This window comes from Nycticebus coucang, chromosome 2 (assembly GCF_027406575.1).
Source record: "Nycticebus coucang isolate mNycCou1 chromosome 2, mNycCou1.pri, whole genome shotgun sequence".
Taxonomy (NCBI): domain Eukaryota; kingdom Metazoa; phylum Chordata; class Mammalia; order Primates; family Lorisidae; genus Nycticebus; species Nycticebus coucang.
In genome coordinates this window covers 61,153,679-61,174,043 of record NC_069781.1, presented here as the reverse complement: position 1 = coordinate 61,174,043, position 20,365 = coordinate 61,153,679, and the positions used below count along the sequence as shown (strand labels likewise).

Sequence of the window (20,365 nt, the reverse complement as noted above, 5' to 3'; positions counted from 1 at the left end):
CTCTCATTGAAGTCAAATTTTGAATTGAAATAGGCTCTTAGAAGATTGTGGGGAGAGTGCAGTACTGGGGATATAGAGTCGGAGGAATACATCTGCCTTCACTAAGTGTATATCCTAAATTGATCTATCCAAGCAGGTAACTATCACCTAACTATGTTTCTGTCATGAGGGAAATTTAAGGCTCTTATGTACACAAGTTAAACAAAGTTTTTTATTAATTTAGGTCCTCAGCTTTTAAGACATTTCCCAGACCAGATACGGTAACTAGCATTTGGCACAAGATGACAATGCTAATAAGAAGGTTGTACGTTTAAAATCTACCAAATCCAATGTTATCACAGATGTTTTAAAAATTCTGTCCTCAAAATTACCTTTGTTAAGTAACCAGGGATTTTTTTGTTTTTTGGGTTTTTTTTCCCCACTTTTTCTGTTTTTTAAGCAAAAATAAATAAATAAATAAATAAATAAATAAATAAATAAAATCCTATGCTTGCTGATGGTAAATTAGCTGTTCAGTATTTAGACCCAGAGAATTAGAAGCCAGAAATTAGGACTTTTCCATGCATGTTTTATTATTACTTGTTTGACTTAAATTACTAATATGACTTACATGTTTTTAAATCTTTGATTGGATATGGAAAGGTAGCAATGAAGAAAAATGAATCATGAAACTAATAAAAAAGGAAAAATAATAACAATTTTGTGAATAATACTTTTTAGTAGATTTTATAGCACAGTCTTCCTGACAAAGTCACCTACAAAAGTAGTCTCCTAGCTCAAACCAAGCGTCAGCAAAAGAAAGTTATTTAGGCCGCATGCGGTGGCTCACGCCTGTAATCCTAGGACTCTGGGAGGCTAAGGTGGGTGGATTGCCTGAGCTCACAAGTTTGTGACCAGTCTGAACCAGAGCGAAACCCCTGCCCCTAAAAATAGCCAGGCGTTGTGGCCAGTGCCTGTAGTCCCAGCTACTAGGAAGGCTGAAGCAAGGGGATCACTTGAGTCCAAAGTTTGAGGTTGCTGTGAGCTATGACGCCACAATACTCTACTGAAGGTGACAGAGTAAAATTCTCAAAAAAAAAGAAAAAGTTATTTATACTTGGTGTTTCTTCAATGGCATTTCTCAAATCAGAAATAGAATTCTTTCATAGAGAGGTTAGTAATAGAACCCAGTTACTTGTCCAAAATGCTAAAATTTTGATAACCAAAGGATTGTAAACTGGTGGGTCATATGATTTGCATATTTACTCCATTTCAACAGGTGCTCTGTAGTATTTCTATGCATATATAACTAACATTAGAAATTTTTTATAGAATATAGAGTTTAAATATTTAATCAAAACATTATTCGTATTTTAATAAAAAGTACAAGTCATTTTCTTCACTTCTTTTATAATCCCCATGTGTCTTTGGTAAATTTTTGTACTGTTAAATTGAAGTTGAAATTTACATATGTTAGAAGTACGTGTTTATTGGCTTGAACTTCCCTAACTGTGGAGGACACATTTATGGTGTGAGGATCTTCCAGGTGAACGGAATAAATAGAAATCTAGTGGCATATAAGCATAACAAACAAAGGGAAGCTACTCAGAGCTGTTAAAATGAGAACAAAAAAGACTCCAAGAAGGAGGAAATACTGAACTGCCCTTTAAAGATGGGAGAAGTTTCAGCAGAAGGATACACCGTGTGTAGAGGCATCCTTGTATTAATGTCACGCAGGTTTGGGGAATGGCAGGCAAGTTTGACTTCAGGTGATGTCTGAATGAAAAACAGATTGACACTAAATCTTAGAACCTTATTATCCATAAACATTTGAACTTTATTCTGTGGAGTGAAGAACCCCTGACGATCTTTAAATAAAGGAATAGTAGGTCAATGCTGTTTTAGGTAGGTGTATAAAAAGTGTTTGTAAGGTGAAGGCAAGAGGAAGGGCTATTGTAGTACTCTTAGTGGGGTAATGAGAGTTGGCATTAAGAGAGTGGCAGAAGGAACGAATATGAGAAACATAATTTACATAAACTGGCAATTGATTGGACATAGAGAATTAAGGGGAAGGCAGTGAATTCAAGCTTGGATGAAAACCAGGAAGATTTTGAAATTATGAGTTTGTTTTTATTAGATATTATTACATACCTTTGGAACAATTTGTGAACAAGTATTTCCTAAAAATCTATAGAACCATGCTTTTAGATTATAAGCTAAAATATTACCCCCAAAATAACTTTTTAACCAAAACATACTTTTTTCACCCAAACAGTTCATGCCCCAATACATTAAAGCTCTAGTTTTGAATCCATGATCTGAAGTATTTATATTTAACAATATGCACAAGCATATATAAATACATACAGTACAGCCTCTGTAAGTTGACCACCCAAGGGATTGTAAGAAACTGGTCAATATAGGGAACTAGTCCTACTGTACTGACACGTACATATGGTGCATGTCTGGTCTATGAAACTAGGTCAGCGTAAGGAGGTAGTCATTGTAGGGAGGTGGTCAACTGTGGAGGTTCTACTATGTATGATTATGTATTTGCTGTATAGGTTCTATGAATAGAAGTGTTTTAAATACAGTGTTAAGTAACATGTCTCATGTTTATATTTACTGCGCACTTGAGTTACATCTTTTATTATTTCTAATTGAAATTGTTAAAAAGATATTTTTTCCCTGAGAGATTTCAGTATCATTTTACCTAATTTTCCCATTCGTTAAACTACCACGTTATAAGCTTCTTTGCGATAATAAAATAGTAGTGCAGTTGCTCACTTAAGGAGCATTGAGTTGTTATGCCACTACAGTTGGTGACATTCTGCTGACTGTAGATTAGTGAATGAGAAGGGCTAACATTAAGATTTTTTTTTTACATTCCTTCATAAAAACATTACTAGTATGTCGTTTAGCAAAATGTTTTTATTATTAAAAAATCAAATCTAAGGATTTTAGTGCAATTCTACCTAACATTATAAGCAAGACTTGTCAGTAATCAATCAAGTCCATAAAATAGTGAGTTTGCATACTATTTATTTGAACTTAATCTCTAACAAGCTTTGTTTGCTAATTGGACTTAACATTTATGTTGCTAAATGAGAAGCATTTTGGCTGCTATATGAGGTGGTAAGACCTACCCAGTGGAATAAACAACTAACATCTGTTATGCTGTCCTGCTCCAGCTTGGCTTTTACCAGTTAAGTACTACATCAGCCCTGAAGTCAAGGTTATCAAATTTGTGAATCTCTGGCTCTCGCATTTGTATGTGAAGGTAAAGAAATAGTGCATCATGAATAAAGACTAGCCAACTAAAAGATACTGAATATAGCTGGGTTCTTTTACTTTAACTTCACAAGTCCTACAATCTTTAGCAAAATCTACCAGAGGTTAGAATTTTGGTAAAGTTTTTATAATAGCTATAATTAATTTTAATTCTTTGTTGTTGTTGTTGTTGTTTTTAGCATTTTCCTACCTACAGAATCTTACACTGATAATTGTTAGGTTAAATGTTGTTTCTTTTATAATATATTTATATGTATTTTCTTTAAAAAACAAAACAGAAGCTAAATTCAGATTTGGATAGTCTACGGAAAGAAAAAGAAGATTTATTAAAGAAATTGGAGTCTTCATCTGAAATAACAAGTTTAGCAGAAGAAGTTTCCCGAGTAACAGTTCCACAGGTACAGGTTACATCACTTGGTCCTTCAAGGAGCATGGATTTGGAATTTAAGCAATTGCACTGTAAACTAAAGGTAATTATAAAGTTGACTATACATGAAAAATATGTTACATTACTGAATCCTCAAAGACATGTTTATATCAACACTAATTTATTCTAATAAAGGTAAATAACCCCCTAATTATTAACACTATGTTCAACTTCATTCAATTTTAGTCTAGTAAATTTTTATCTGGTAACTGATAAGACTCTTTTCTCAAAAAAATGATAAGACACCGTAAAATTCTTATTCAGGAGCTTATAGAAAGTGGCTGTTGCTTTGTGCTGCAGTACTCAAGCCTCCTTTCAAGCATGTAACAACAAAGAAATACTTTCCTCTACACACTTTCTCCTATTTTAATTTTGTTGTTGTGGGCTGGAAATGGGGAAGGAAGAGGGAAGAGGGGGGGAGGGAAAAGAAGCAGAGAGCAAAGATGGGTTGATTTCATAGATTTCAACAAGTTAAACCTGGGAGTGACAATAAAAATAAAAATAAAAGAAATGCACCTAATCCAGGTAAAACTGTCAACATCTTAAAAGTAAGGCTGACCTTCCTTTTAAATGAATTATCTTATAAGACATAGGATTTGTGAGTTTTAATTGAAAAATTCATTTTTTGCTTCTAAAAACAAGCTCATTTATTCCTCTCATATTTAATTATTTTTTTTTTTTTAGTGAGGATTGCTAGCTGGAAGCTAAAAGGGCAGTGTATATGGGGCTATAGCTATCATGAGAATTCCTGAAAAGAAAATCTTAATTGTAAATCCACAGAGTGTATTAAAATGGAATAACCATGAGTGTTAAGAGGGTACTGGAATATGTATTGAATAGTCAAAGGGACTCATGGTCATTTTCATTCCAAAATAGGACGTGTGTACTCTCCAAAAATAATACCTTTTACTGCAGGATTACTAATAGGCTAAAATAGGATAAAATAAAAAATAAATGAACATATCATTGCTTGAAAATATTTTGAGCCTTCTTGAATACCATCTTCTTCAGATAATTTTTAGAACATGCTTCAGCCACAACATTTTGAAGGTTTAAATATTTAACATAATATTAGAAATTGGAGATAAAAATAATCGTACAATTTGGAGGCATGTACCTTTATAAAAAATGTGTTTCTGCCTCTGAAAATGTGTGACAAAAATGTATGAAATGAACATTTCAGTGTTTAAGTCTGTTTATGTCTTCTGTCCACTTTTTGATGGGGTTATTTGTTTTGTACTTGCTGATTTGTTAGCATCCTTTGTAGGTTCTGGATATTAGCACTTTGTCAGATATACAGTTCGTGAATATCTTCTACCATTCTTTAGATTGTATGATTACTCTGTTGATTATTTCCTTTGCAGTGCAGAAACTTTTTAGTTCATTGAAGTCCCATTTATTTATTTTTGCTGTTTCTATATTTGCGTTTGGAGTCTTACTAATTCTTTGCCTAGACCAATGTCTGGAAGAATTTTCCCATGTTTTTGTCTAGAATTTTTATGGTTTCAAGTCATACATTTGAATCTCTAATCCCTCTTGAGTTATTTTTGTCAGCTTTACAAGACTCAATTGGTCACAACTATATGATTTTATTTCTGGGTTCTCTGTTCTGTTCCATTGGTCTGTGTGTCTACCTTTTTACTAGTAGTACCATGCTGCTTTGGTTATTATAGGCTTATAATTTAAACGTGATGCCTTCAAATTTGTTCTTTTCGCTTTAGCTGTTTGTGGTCTTTTTTGGTCATATGACGTTCAAGATTATTTTTTACAGATCCATGAGAAAGCCATTGGAATTTTGATGGGAATTATGTTGAATCTATAAATCCCTTTGAGCAATATGGACATTTTAACAATGTTGATTCTTCCAATCCATGAGCATGGGATTTTTTTCATTGATTTCTGTCATTTCTGATTTCTTTCATCAGTGTTTATAGTTGTCCTTATAGAGATCTTTCACTTGCTTGGTTAAGTATATTCCTAGGTATTTTGCTTTCTTTGTGGTTACTGTAAATGGTATTAAGTTCTTGATTTGACTTTGAGCTTCACTGTTATTAGTATATGGAAATGCTATTGATTTGTGCACATTAATTTTATAATTTGAAACTTTACTGAATTTCTCAATTCTAGGAGCTTTTGGTGGAGTTTTAGGTTTTCTAGGTATCAGATAATATCATCAGCAAATAGGAATAGTTTTATCTCCTCTTTCCTAATTTGGATGCCTTTTATTTCTTTCTCTTCCCTGATTGCTCTGACTAGGCATTCTCTTACTGTGTTGAGTAGAAGTGACGACTCAACTTGACGACTAGGCATTCTTGTCTTGTTTCTGTTCTTAGGGGGATGTTTTCACCTTTCACTCATTAGGTATGATGTTGGCCATGGGTTCGTCATATATGGCTTTTATTATTTGGGGGATGTTGCTTCTACACCTAGTTTGCTGAGGATTTTTATCATGAAGTGGTGCTGGATTTTATTGAGATGTTCAATTGAAATGGCCTTTCACTCATTTTTATATATTCCATGTTCTCTTCTAGTTTCCCAGGAAGTTAATAATAATGAAGATAATAGTAGTTGTTACACTACTTTTGCTTTGAGTATAATCTATTATTAGACCTATTTTAAGTGCTTTAAAATTTAACTGATATCCTCATTTCAAACCTCTAAGATAAGTTCTATTACTGCTATGCAATTTTAAAAAATATGTTTGGTAAGCTTAGTATAAGAAAGCTGTAACCAGGATAAAGTCTTAACATTATGACCCTTTTGAAAAATGTGTTTTATGTAGATTTTAAGTCAGTTGCAGATAAATACTGTGTAGTAGAGAATGGAAATGGGACAAGGGACATTTTGATCATTACTTTTTGGCCACTTAACTTTTTGTGAGACCTGAATAAGGAAATCACTTAACTTCTCTAGAAATCTAAAACAGGAATATCTTTTCTACCAATCTCATAAGGATTTTTGAGGATCAAATGAAATAGCTGTCAGAGATTTTAGCAAAAGTATATCTTAACATGGCATTGTTTTATTTATTATAGTTCAGTAATCCCTCAATTATCCAAAAGTCAGAGTTAAAGCCTTTTCAACTACATTAAATACAGAAAATAACCAAACAGCTATCTTAAAATGTATGTGTTTTTTTTACCTTTTTTTGTTTGGGATTCATTGAGATTACAAAGAATTAGGATATGCTGATTGCATTTGTTAGATAAAGTCACTCCTATAATTGCATCCCACCCCCAAGAAGTGTGCCATACACCGTGACCCCCATCGCCCTCCCCCCTCCCTTCTTCCTTCCTTACATCAGCTTATCTACTGCCTTCATGTTAGAATTGAGTACATTGGATTCTTGCTTCTCCATACTTGTGATGCTTTACTAAAAATAATGTGTTCCACCTCCAACAAGGTTAATACGAAGATATAAAGTCTCCATCTTTTTTAATTGTTCGAATAGTAGTGTATGGTATACACATACCATAGTTTGTTAGTCCAATCCTGGGTTGGTGGGCATTTAGGCTTTTTCGTCATTTTGGTAATTGTAAATTGAGCTATGATTAAATGATCTAGTTCAAATGTCCTTATGATAAAAGGACTCTTTTTCTTCTGGGTAAATGCCCAGTAATGGGATTGCAAGATCAAATGGGAGGTCTAATTTGAGTTCTTTGAGGATTCTCCATACTTCCTTCCAGAGAATTATATTAGCTTGCAGTCTCACCAGCAAAGTAAGTGTTGTTCCCTTCTCTCCACATCCATGCCAGCATCTGCAGCTTTGAGACTTTGTGAGGTGGGCCATTCTCCTTGGAATTAAGTGATATCTCAGGGTAGTTTTGATTTGCATTTCTCTGATTAGGGACAATGAGCATTTTTTCTTATGTTTGTTAGCCATTCATTTGTCTGTCTTCTTTAGAGAAGGTTCTATTCATGTCTCTTGCCCAGTGATATATGGGATTGTTGGGTCTTTTTTTGTTGATTTATTTAAGTTCACTATAGATCCTAGTTATCAAGCTTTTGTCCAATTCATAATATTCAAATATCTTTTCCCATTCTAAAGGTTGTCTGTTTACTTTGGTTGTTGTTTCCTTTGCTGTACAGAAGCTTTTCAGTTTAATTCAGTCCCATTCATTTATTTTTGTTGTTATTGCAATTGCCATGGAAGTCTTCATAAAATCTTTCCCCAGACCAATATCTTCAGGTTTTTCCCCCCACACTTTCTTCGAGGATTTTTATTGTTTCATGCCTTAGGTTTAAATTTTTTATCTATCTTGAATCAGTTTGTGAGTGATGAGAGGTGCAGGTCCAGTTCTGCAGGTCCAGAGGTGTGGTTATCCAGTTCTCCCACATCATTTATTGAATAGGAATTCTTTTTCCCAGTATATATTCTTGTTTGGTTTATGAAAGATCAGGTGGCTGTAAGAGGTTAGTTTCATCTCATGGTTTTATATTTGGTTCCAAATATCAATGTCTCTATTTTTGTGCCAATAGCATGCTGTTTTGATCACTGTGGCCTTGTAGTATAGCCAAAAGTCTGATAGGGTGATACCCCTGGCTTTGTTTTTATTACTAAGAATTGCGTTGGCTTTATGGGTTTTTATCTGATTCCATACAAAACTAAGAATTATTTTTTTCAAATCTTGAAAGTATGATGATGGTATTTTAATGGGGATTACATTGAATTCATTGATTGCTTTGGATAATATAGGTATTTTTCACAATGTTGATTCTTCCCAGTCATGAGCATGGTATGTTCTTCCATTTGTTAATATCTTGTGTTATTTCTTTTCTTACAGTTTCATAGTTTTCTGTGTAGAGTTCCTTTACCTCTTTTGTTAGGAAAATTCCTAAATATTTCATTTTTTTCAGAGCTACTGTGAAGGGAATTATGTCCTAGATTAGCTTCTTATCTTAGCTGTAATTGGCATATAGAAAGCCTACTGATTTTTGGACACTGATTTTATATCCTGAGACATTGCTGTATTTTTTGATCACTTCCAGAAGTCTTGAGGTTGAATCTTTGGGATTCTCTAAGTATAAGATCATATCGTCAGCAAAGAGCAGAGGATTTGACCTCCTCTGCACCCATTTGGATGCCCTTCATTTCTTTCTCTTGCCTGATTGTATTGGCTAGAACTTCCAGCCCTATGTTAAATAGTAGTGGCAATAGAGGACAACCTGGTCTGGTTCCAGTTCTAAATGGAAAAGCTTTCAGTTTTACTCCATTCACTATAATATTAGCTGTGGGTTTGTCATAGATGGCTTCAATCACAGCTAAGAAATGTGCCACCTATGCCTAAATTCTTTAGTGTTCTAATTAGAAAAGGATGCTAAATTTTATCTAATGCTTTTTCTTCGTCTATTAAGAGGATTGTATGGTCTTTGTTTTTGCTTCTTTTGCTATAGTGAATTATGTTTATGGACTTCCGTATGTTAAACCAGCCTTCCATCTCTAGGATGAAACCTACTGCATGATAAATGATTTTTTTTTTTTTTGTAGAGACAGAGTCTCACTTTACCGCCTTCAGTAGAGTGCCATGATGTCACAGGACTCACAGCAACCTCTAGCTCTTGGGCTTCCGCGATTCTCCTGCCTCAGCCCCCCGAGCAGCTGGGATTACAGGCGCCTGCCGCAACGCCCGGCTATTTTTTGGTTGCAGTTCAGCCGGGGCTGGGTTTGAACCTGCCACCCTCAGTATATGGGGCCCGTGCCCTTCTCATTGAGCCACAGGCGCCACCCGATGAATGATTTTTTTAATGTGGAGCTGTAATCTATTGGCTAGGATTTTTATTGAGAATTTTTGCATCTGTATTCATTAGTGAAATTGGTCTGAAGTTCTCCTTTTTAGTTGCGTCTTTTCCTGGTTTTGGTATCAGGGTGATGTGGGCTTCATAGAATGTATTGGGGAAGACTCCTTCCTTCTCAAATGTTTGGAATGATTTCTGCAGGATGGGTATAAGCTCTTCTTTGAAGGTTTGATAGAATTCTGTCGTGAAGCCATCTGGACCAGGTCATTTTTTTGTTGGGAGATTTTTTATTGTTGATTCAATCTCAGTTCTTAAAATTGGTCTGTTCAAGAGATTTATTTCTTCTTGGTTAAGTCTAGGGAGACAGTGCAATTCTTAGTATTGATCTGTTTCCTCCACATTGTCAAATTTCTGGTCATGGAGTTTCTTATCGTAGTCAAGAGATGATCTCTTGTATTTCTATGACATCTGTTGTTACGTCCCCTTTTCGTTTCTGATTGAGGTTATTAGAGATTTTACTTTTCTTCTAATTTATCTGGCCAAAGTTTTATTGATTTTATTTATTTTTTTGAAAAACCAAATCTCTGTTTTGTTAAAAGTTCACATAATTTAATCATTGAAGATATTCTCAGGCCTTATTTACTGCCTATTGGTTTTATTTTTAATATAGTTTTAAGATTATTTATTTTACTTTTCTGCAGAAAACACCTTAAAGGCAGAAAATTAGAAGTATACATATTAAGGGGAAAGCTGATTGCTTTTAGGCAGGATTATTGACAGAAGCAAAGAAATTATGATCAACAGATAAAAAGAAAAAGAAAATATGAAAACATTAAGGTAAATACAAAATTAGAAAAACACAGAAGTCTGGGACCATTTAGAGTAGGGATAAGTAGACATATCACAAGAGTCCCTAAGAGGCATCACTTTATTACAGTATAGTGATGATATTATAGCTATACTAGTATATCATGTATAACCTTTTTTTCTTTTGGAGACAAAGGGTCTCACTTTGTCGCCCTCGGGAGAGTGCTGTGGCATCATAGCTCAGGGCAACCTCAAACTCTTGCGCTCAAGCGATTCTCTTGCCTCCGCTTCCCAAATAACTGGGACTACAGACACCCACCACAACACACAGCTACTTTTAGAGATGAGGTCTTGCTCTGGCTCAGACTAGTCTTGAACCTGTGAACTCAGGCAATCTACCCTCCTTGGCCTCCCGGAGTGCTAGGATTATAGGTGTGAGCCATCCAGCTCCATCATATATAATTAATATGGTGATAATATTTATAATATAATACCATTATATTAACATACCACTGTTAAAATAGCATAATCATGAATATTCATATTTCTAACTGAATGAACATTCATTACAGAATGTGATTAATGATTAAAGCAAAAACTTTATTTATTTGATAAATTTACTAAGTGGAACATATTGTTCTGGTAATGTTAGAAATAAGACGTTACATGTAATTGTAAATATGCAAAATATGGTGTAAGTTTAGATTGCATTGAACACATACTATATCATAACTTGTTAACATTCAGAAACATTTGCTATGTTGAGGCAGCCCAGAGTTTATAAGAAAAATTAATACCACAGTTCATGAAAAAATAAAATTATTTCAAATTTTTATTTATATAAATTATTTATACCAATGAAATAGTTGAAGTTGGTCTAATGAATTCGAGTCACATTTACCTTAATTAATGGTAAATGATTTCATCTTTTTAAATTTAAATCTTTTTAGCATAAGTCAAACATTTAATGCTAAGAATAGTTCTAACGGAGACAATTTGTCATACTTTAAAAAGATTAGAGAAATGCCTACTCCAAATATTTTTAAAGCTATTTTTATTCTATTTATATTAGTTTAATACTTTTTAAACTTAACAAATGTATTAATGTATGTCAGTGATATCTTAATGTATGTCAATGCTATCTTATCTTTCTACCAATGTACAGGTAGAAAAACTAAAAAGACTTAAGTGATGTCTCAGATTACATGTTTAATTGGAACTTGAGTCAAAGTTGAAAATTAGTTGTCCTAACATTCAAATTTCTACCTCTGGCTCCTAGGCTGTGCAGACAACAAATACCACAAATCTGTTCTGCCATGAAAAACTAATAATTATGCATAAATGCTTCAATAATTAATAGGTCTACTACTAAGTAAAGAAGTACTTAGTATTCAGAAGCTTCTCTATTAGTTATCATTATTCTCTATCTCAAAATGTCGTGACTGAACAAGAATTTATTCTTTTCTTTGTTATAATGCAGTAAGTTGACTGGGAAGTTCTTTAGCTAGCTCTTCTGGGCTGCTTTACATGCCTGCTTTTGTCGATTTACCTGGCTAGAAGGTCCAAGATAACCCCACTCACAGATATGACAACTGGTCTGCTTTCAGCTGGGATACCTTAGTACTCTTCCATATGGCCTTTCAGTTGTCTTCCTTGTAAGGTGGATCCCAGGGCATCAGTCCAAGAAAGCAATAGTTGAAGCTACTAAGGTTTAAGACCCAGGCTCTGAAACTTAAACACTAGGTCCTTTCTGCTACCTTCTTTTGGTCAAAGAAATCACAGACCAGACAGATTCGAAGGGTTGGGAAATGAATTCTACATTGTCATGAATAGGGAAGTGTTTGTGATGGTATTTAGTCTCTTACAAGTTTTAGTAAATCCAGCATTAGTTTTAAGTGATCTGAAACTGTTAAAATTATTCATTATTCACACATTTACATTATACTAAAGTTTTTACTTCCTATAAATATATTTTGGGCACGTACTCTGCAGTTTTTAAATGATTGTGTTTCTCTATGGTTTGGCATATTATATAAAAACATTAGCATTACTATATTATTTCTATTAAATCATATAAAATAAAAGATTTAAAAATATTAAGCATTCATTTTAATTTTTCTTCATCATAATCGTAAATATATTGCTCTTATTGATAATGACATTTATTTTTAGGCTGTTTTAGACCAAGATTGAAAGGTAAATTTAAATGTATGTTTATTTTTAATCTAGAATGCAACTAATGAACTCACTAAACAGTCATCAAATGTGAAGTCTCTAAAATTTGAACTCCTCTCAAAAGAAGAACATGTAAAGGAAATGCATGAGAAGTATGGTCTTTTTATTTCTATCCATTGTATTTGGTGCCACCCAGTGGCAGTCAACTCCATTAAACATTGGGCCCCGAGAAATAATACCAATGTCATTAATCATGAAGGTTTCCTTCCTTAGTTCAAGTTTAAGGCTACATAAAATGAAAACGTAAGGAATACTACATATAGCATAGTAACTGTCAAGGTAGTTACTTTTATTATTATTATTATTGTTAGTTTTGAGACAGTCTCGCTATGTTGCCCTTGTTAGAGAGCTGTGGCATCACAGCTCTCAGCAACCTCAAACTCTTGGGCTTAAGCGATTTTCTTGCCTCAGCTTCCAGAGTAGCTGGTACTACAGGCGCCCACCACAACGCCCATTTTTTGGTTGCAGCTGTCATTGTTACTTAGCAGGCCCGGGATGGCCTCAAACCCACCACCTTCAGTATATGTGATGGGGTGCCCTACTCACTGAGCTATGAGTGCTGAGCCAGTAGTTACTATTTTTAAATTAGGGTAACAATATTATAGTTAGAATTCTATTGTTAAACATATTTAATTTTGTATCAATATAAATTAATGACCTCAAGCATATGAATGAAAAACTTCAAAATGAGCAGTTATTTGACCTCTAAATATATATAGATTGATAGTTATATTGAGTTCGATGCCTAAGCTTACAAAGCTAAGGTGGAAAAAGAAAAGTTTTGTTTAGTTTAAAATAATCATAGGTTATAAAAGTATGTACTTTTGTTGTTTATTAATAAAAAGAGATTTTAGATACTCTTATCAAATAAAAATGATTTTCTCTCTAAACCTTTTATAGCTATGCTATAGCTTAGAGGTGATAATATCTTTGGAATTCCAATCATCATTGATAAATTTAAGATATCTGAATATCACATACATACCTGAATACCACATCATAAGTGAAGATGACATAAAACTGATAGTAATAGATGAAACAAAAAGATTGATTAATATTCTAAAATGGCAATATTTTGAAGTGTGTTTATGGATTAAGAGGCAGTCTTGCTTATTGTTTAACAACAAATGGCTCTGGAGAAACATTCTTAATACAGAACTCTTAAGGGTTAGTAAATGGAAAGCGCTTAGAACAGTAACAGACACATTGTAGCATTCAATAAATGTTAGCTATTATAATGGGAGGGTCCGCAGCAGCAACAGTAGTAGTAATAGTAGTTGTCACTGCAACTACCATTTTATACTTAATTTTTCATCAACTTATGCTAATGCCATGTTTGAATTCAATCTCAAATGATATTAAACTAAAAGATCTCAAGCCTGATTTTGATTTTTGCATGAAATTATAAGAATTTACATTTGTTTATTAAAAAATAGTATTATTTCTTATTGTTATGCTTTTTAGTTGTCTCTAAATAGCACTTTAATTTTTTAGCAGTGTAAAAATGTAATTTAAATATAATAATACTGTTTTTATAAATTTCATTAACTTTTTCAGTTATTATATTTTGTTTTAATGCATGTATTTTACAAGTACTCAAAGTATTAAAAATAATCTCTTACTCGATACAACTTATTTTACTAATATATAATTTCATTAATATTGACACTTAAAAGCTATCAGTACATATCACATTGGATAAAATGTAAGATAACATCATTGTTAAAGTATTTTCTATCACCCTTGATAAAATATCTTTTCTTTTTAAGGATATCTCGAATGGAGAGGGATATAACTATGAAAAGACATTTGATAGAGGACTTGAAATTTCGACAGAAAGTAAATTTGGAAAGTAATGAGAATTTTAATGAAATGTTAGAAAATCTTGAAAGAAAGGTATCAATTTTTTGTTTACTGACACTAAAAATATTACTTCCCACTGTATTTACTTTCTGAAATATTCAATACTAATAAATTTATACAAAATACTCATAGGATATATATGAGTATTATTTGCTCTGAAAGTACAGTATTTGTTTTAAAATTCAGGATTCCAAAATTTCATAGGTAATATAGCCACACATTTTGTCTCTATTTGTAAATATTCCCATCAGAAGATAAGTTTAATTTTAAAAACCTAAATATTTTGGGTACATAATTATATTTTATTCAGTATTTGGTTTCATTTTATTTAAAACTCCAATTTATGACAGAATCAAGCTTTTCTTTTTTCTTCTTTTTTTAAACTGAAATTTAAAAATTTAATTTAGTTAAAAAATTAAGTGTCCCAAGCTTTTTTCTAAATAAAAGAAGGGATAGCCAATAACCATTCTTGAAAAAGTATACTTTTTATTTGTATACATTTAATTTAATGTAGGGAGTTGTATTTAAAATAGTTGTATATGACCCCCAAATAGGAAGGTTTTTTGTTAGTTTGTTTGTTTTTTTAAAGGTGCTATTTGCACAACTCATAAAGTAGCTTGTGCTTTGGCATTCGTTAAATGTTATGTATTCCTGAGAGAACATCTCCCTCATTTTCCTTTTTGAAGATGAAAATGTAAGTATCTATTAGCTCAAATGGATTTAAGAGAGAGAATTTTCAATGAGCATGACAAATCTAAATGGATTTTCTTCTCTTTCTCCTCTACATACTCTCATAAAGTAAAATTATATCCTATGGCTTATTTAATGTTGTCCTTTCTATTTTACTAATTTTTTAACTTTAATATTTACTTCAGACACAGCCTTAGAATCTTTGTATAAGTAATTATACATCTTTAGTGGCATTAAACCAAAAGAAGAAAACTTATTTTTCCGTTATTCTTTGAAATGTATAATAAACATGTTATTAATTACTTGTTTTAATAATTTTACCCTAAAGAATACGTATTATTTTGAAGAATATAATATAAAGTTATCCATAACTTGGCTTATTTCAGGATCACAAACACTGATCTTCCTGACTTAGGAAGTTTAGGTTAGTACTTAATGGATGCATAGTTAATATTGTATTATTGTATGGGAGATTATACATACCAGTATTCAGACACTTTTTGTGCAGTTTTTTTCTATAATTAATTTAAGGATTGCTAGTTTCATTTACAAAATGAGTTCTGCAGATAGAATACTTCAATTTGATGGCATTTATGAGAAAATATATTAGACTTATTCACTCATTTATTTAGTTACTATTGAAACAAATACATTCCTAGTTTATTCCTAGAATGCTTTTACCAATAATAGTTACCTTTATACTTTTACTGTAGATAAAGACATTAACTGAAGAATGTTCCAACAAGAAGGTATCAATTGATTCACTGAAGCAAAGACTTAATGTTGCTGTAAAAGAGAAGTCACAATATGATCAGATGTATCAGAAAACAAAAGAGGAGTTAGAAAAAAAGGTATGCTTTTAGGACATTTTAGCCTAGGAGTGGAATATAACGATTTTTTTCCCCACTTATAACATTGTAATTTTTTTCTCCCTCATACTCTGTGAGGCAATTAAATATTTCAGGTAACTACACTTCTATCTCTATATGAAACATTAAGAATTTGTTTTATTCAAGAAACATTAAGAATTTGTTTAATATTAAAGATAGTGCTTTATTCAAGTTTTGTTTCTCTTGGTAATTTCTAATAAATGAAAACTATTGTTAGGCACTGATGTATACAAGTGAATATAAATTTTCTATGTCTATCATTTTGTACATATAAACTAATTAAATATTTTCATTTGCTGTAGGAGATCTTTTGGTCTAAAATAGCTTCTATGTCTTTAATGAATTAAAATTTTTAAAAAGCATAAATAAATTTGGAGGTTAATATTTGAGAATATGTGCTTGGGATATTTTACTGAAAATAAATGAAAATAATCACTTAACATACCTAACTAATAAGTACATATATAGAGAAAATAATAAGACCCTTTCTCTATTGACATACCTAACTAACCTTACCAAATATGTTCATAAAATATTTTTTATTTTGTGATTACTGATCTTTTTCAGGATATCAGGCTTACTGTCCTGGCATCAAAATTAAATGAGACTGAATCTGCGATGGCCGAAATTGAAACAGCAGCATCTAAGCAGCTTCAAGCATTGGCTGTGCAAAGTGAGCAGGCCCTAGAAGGTGTACAGAAGAAATTGCTGTTAGCCAATGAGAAAGTGGAAGAGTTCACCATATTTGTGAAGGTTTGAATAATATATAGTATACTCTTTTGAGCATTACTTCAGGCAAAGAAAGCAGTGACTACTTCAAATTATTTGGGAAATTCTTAAAATTTTTTTCTGCTTTTTGGCTTGGCTTCTATAGCTCACTGGCTAGGGCACCAGCCACTACACTGGAGCTGGCAGGTTTGAATCCAGCCTGGGCCTGCTAAAACAACAATGACAAGTACAACCAAAAAATAACCAGGCATTGTGGTGGGCGCCTGTAGTCCCAGCTACTTGGGAGGCAGAGGCAAGAAAATTGCTTAAACCCAAGAGTTTGAGGTTGCTGTGAGCTGTGATGCCATGGCACTCTCCTGAGGGCGACATAGCAAGACCCTGTCTCAAAAAAAAAAAAAAAAAAATTTTTTTCTTTCTGCTTTTCTAATTTTTTTTTTTTTTTTTTTTGAGACAGAGTCTCACTATATTGCCCTCTGCAGAGTGCTGTGGTGTCACAGCAACCTCCAACTCTTGTAGCTGGGACTGTAGGCACCTGCCACAATGCCTATTTTGTTGTTGTGGTGGTGGTTGTCATTGTTTAGTAGGCCCAGGCCAGGTTCAAACCTGCCAGCCCCAGTGTATGTGGCCGGCACCCTAACCACTGAGCTACAGGCACCAAGCCAGCTTTTCTAACATATTATACAAAGCATTTACCCTAGTTGTCACATTGCTCAAAATTTCTCTATAAAAGATTTTTATTTATAGTTCAAATTTAAAATTTCTAGTGTCTTAATTATATTTCTTTTAGAATGTCAATTTAGTTACAGAATTGTAGTAGTCAAGTAAACAGGTTTTACAAGGTCTGACAATTAAGTTCATGAACATGCTTATGTCGGCAGCACTGTACAAACATCTTGGTAAAGTTTCATAACCTTGGTGTATCAGTGTATCACAGCTGTGTTCACATTGATATTTGGCAATGTCTTGTCTTGCTTAGTGCCATTCATTGTTGCATGTTTTGTGAGTCATCATGAGAATATTGGTGCTTGAATTAGAACAACAAACATTAAATTTCTTGTTAAACTTGGCAAGTGTAGAAGTGAAATCAGGGACATATTTATAGGAATAATGCCATGAAGAAAATGGCAGTGCACAAATGGATTAAATGTTTTTCTGTGGGGAGAGAAATCTTCACTGAGGAAGAGAGGTGAGGGCTCTATTAACCAGCAGAACTGACCAAAACATTGCAAATTTCATTGAATTGTGCATTAAAATTATCAGCTGACTGTAAGAAGCATAGCAGACAAAGTAAACATTGATAGAGAAACAGGAAAATGTTAACTGAAAATCTTGGCATGAAAAAAGTGTGTGCAAAAATGGTCCCAAAGGAGTTCACTGATGAACAAAAGCGAAGAGCTCACATGGGACTGTCTGCGATAGCCAATAAACAAATAACCCTCCCTACTCACTTCATCTAGCCCCTCGTGACTTTTACTTTTTACCAGAAGACAAAGAAAATATTGAAAGACATTTTAATGACATTCAGAACACCAAGGGTAATGTGATGATAGCTTTAATAACCACTCCAGAAAAAGTTCTAAAATTGCTTTGAAGGGTGGACTAGGCACTGACATCAGTGCATAGCTTCCCAGGGGAAGTACTTTGAAGGTGACCATAGTGATATAATCAGCAATGAAGTATGTGAAACATTTTATAGGATGAATTAGCAAACTTCATTGTCAGGCCTAGTAAGATGGAAGATTGTTTCTACTCTACTGTCCTTGCTCTATGTTCAGGGAAGCTGGGAGACCCCTGAACCCCATTCCACAAACTATCAACACATGGATAGATAGAAGAATGGTAAATGACTTAGCAGAACAAAGGGAAGCCAAACAAGTCCATGCAGAAGTGCAGGGACTAGAAATTATCTAAAAGCTAAAGAGCCCCAAAGAGCTTAGGAATCAATTGCATAAGAAACAACCAAAGCTTAGAATAATGGAGGGAGAGGTGGATTTGGTTCTAAAACGGGTAATTTATTTGAAAAAATTTATTTTTTATTAAAATCATAACTGTGTACATTGCTGCATTTGTGGGGATCAGTGTATTGATTTGATATACAATGTGAAATGCTTACATTGAACTGATTAACACATCCATCATCTCACTTTTTAATTTAAGTAACATTTTAAAGATTATGTAATAGGGAAAGATAGCAAATATGGATAGACTACCTTCAGTACTCTTTCACAAGTTTTACACTATGTTCTGCTTTGATATTTAGGTCACTTGTATCAGAATCATCTGATTCCACTGCATTTAAATAAGATGCATAATATTCGGCCCCAAATCTATTGAATCAAAGTCCCAGATGGGGTGGAGCTCAACAATCTGTGTTTTACAAGTGAACTAAAGTGATTATTTTGTATGATAAAGTTTCAAAACTTTGCGTTTAAACTCTTTTAAAGAATTGAATCCATATGAAAAAATTCTTATCAGTTTGGCATTTAGTAACACCCTTTACAACTTAAGTCTTCTGATGGTTATTTGATTTTCTTACCTGTGTTTTAGTGCCAATATATCGTTGATACTGGCACCACTTCTACTGTTTGATCTATTTTTCTAATAAGGGGCCACCAGCAATTTAATGCCAAAACCATATAATGGTTGGCAAAGACTGGATATTTGGGTCTTAGGAAAGTGATGATCATCATCATTCCTTGCACATATGGCCCTAGAACTGTACAGAAATACTCAGGAGCCACCATCTGCAGCAGCATATCATCCGTGACTTCCTAAATCCTACTGCGTGTGCAGTAACCTTTCTGGAATGTACTCTTCAGCTCTCACCTATATTGCATTTCTTCCTGCATTTGTTCAAGCTCTCCTTCTCACCCCAAATGCCCTCCCTTCGTTGCTCTCTCCTTCACATTTAGCACAAGACATTCCTCTTTCATGAATCCTTCCTTTACCTCTCTATGTTTAAGAAGATAGAGCCCAGCTTTTTCACTTACAGGCTGTGTCACCTCAGGCAAGTGACTGAATCCTCTGTTCCTCAGTTTCCCTGACTGTAGAATGAGCGTAATAAAGAAACACACATGAGATGAGGATTTAAATAAGTTATTGTCACTAAAGATCAGAACAATACCTAATTGTTCTCCAAGTAGCAACTACTATCTATGTAATGGCAATATGTCTGTCATTTACCTCCTGAGCATTTACTATATGTATCACACTAACACAGTTGTAAACTTTTGCATTTTTCTTTTTGTTTCAAGTTGATTATAGCCTACTTGGGATAAGAACTTTGTCATTCATTATCCTCAGAGTATTGACACATAATGGGATTCATTAAATTCTTAAGGAATTGATTTTATATCTCCTTTAAGGATGGTACTGGGCACATGGTAACTGCTCATACTTAAAACTCTGTAAAAGGTAAGAACTATGTGTATTCATTCCTTAACAAGCATAGTTAAGGAATGTATACAGTTCTTACATGGAATGTTATGATCATCCAGATTCATTCCATGCAGAGTGTATTAGGATATCATGTACACAAATGTACTTAATAAGTATTATCAGTAGTATTAATAGTAATAATGTTTGTTCTGCCCTGTTGTGGAATCTTTGTTCCCTTTAGTCTTTTCATTTATTCATAGGGCACAACTGGATTATAGAAGAGAATTTTGCCCTTGGGTGAAATCAAGTACTTTGAGCATCTGGGCAGGATGTATGTGGC

General features: G+C 33.3%; 1 protein-coding gene across 6 annotated transcripts in view; it reads left to right on the top strand.

The window, feature by feature from the left end:
- The window catches only part of CNTLN (centlein), a 379,922-nt gene that overhangs the window by 326,951 nt on the left and 32,606 nt on the right, over nucleotides 1–20,365 (top strand). For all 6 annotated transcript variants that reach the window (XM_053572079.1, XM_053572076.1, XM_053572075.1 and 3 more), the window contains 5 exons: nucleotides 3,549–3,740; nucleotides 12,470–12,567; nucleotides 14,245–14,371; nucleotides 15,742–15,879; nucleotides 16,486–16,671. In XM_053572079.1, coding sequence (XP_053428054.1) covers nucleotides 3,549–3,740; nucleotides 12,470–12,567; nucleotides 14,245–14,371; nucleotides 15,742–15,879; nucleotides 16,486–16,671 — 741 coding nt within the window. The remainder of the gene's footprint in view (nucleotides 1–3,548; nucleotides 3,741–12,469; nucleotides 12,568–14,244; nucleotides 14,372–15,741; nucleotides 15,880–16,485; nucleotides 16,672–20,365) is intronic.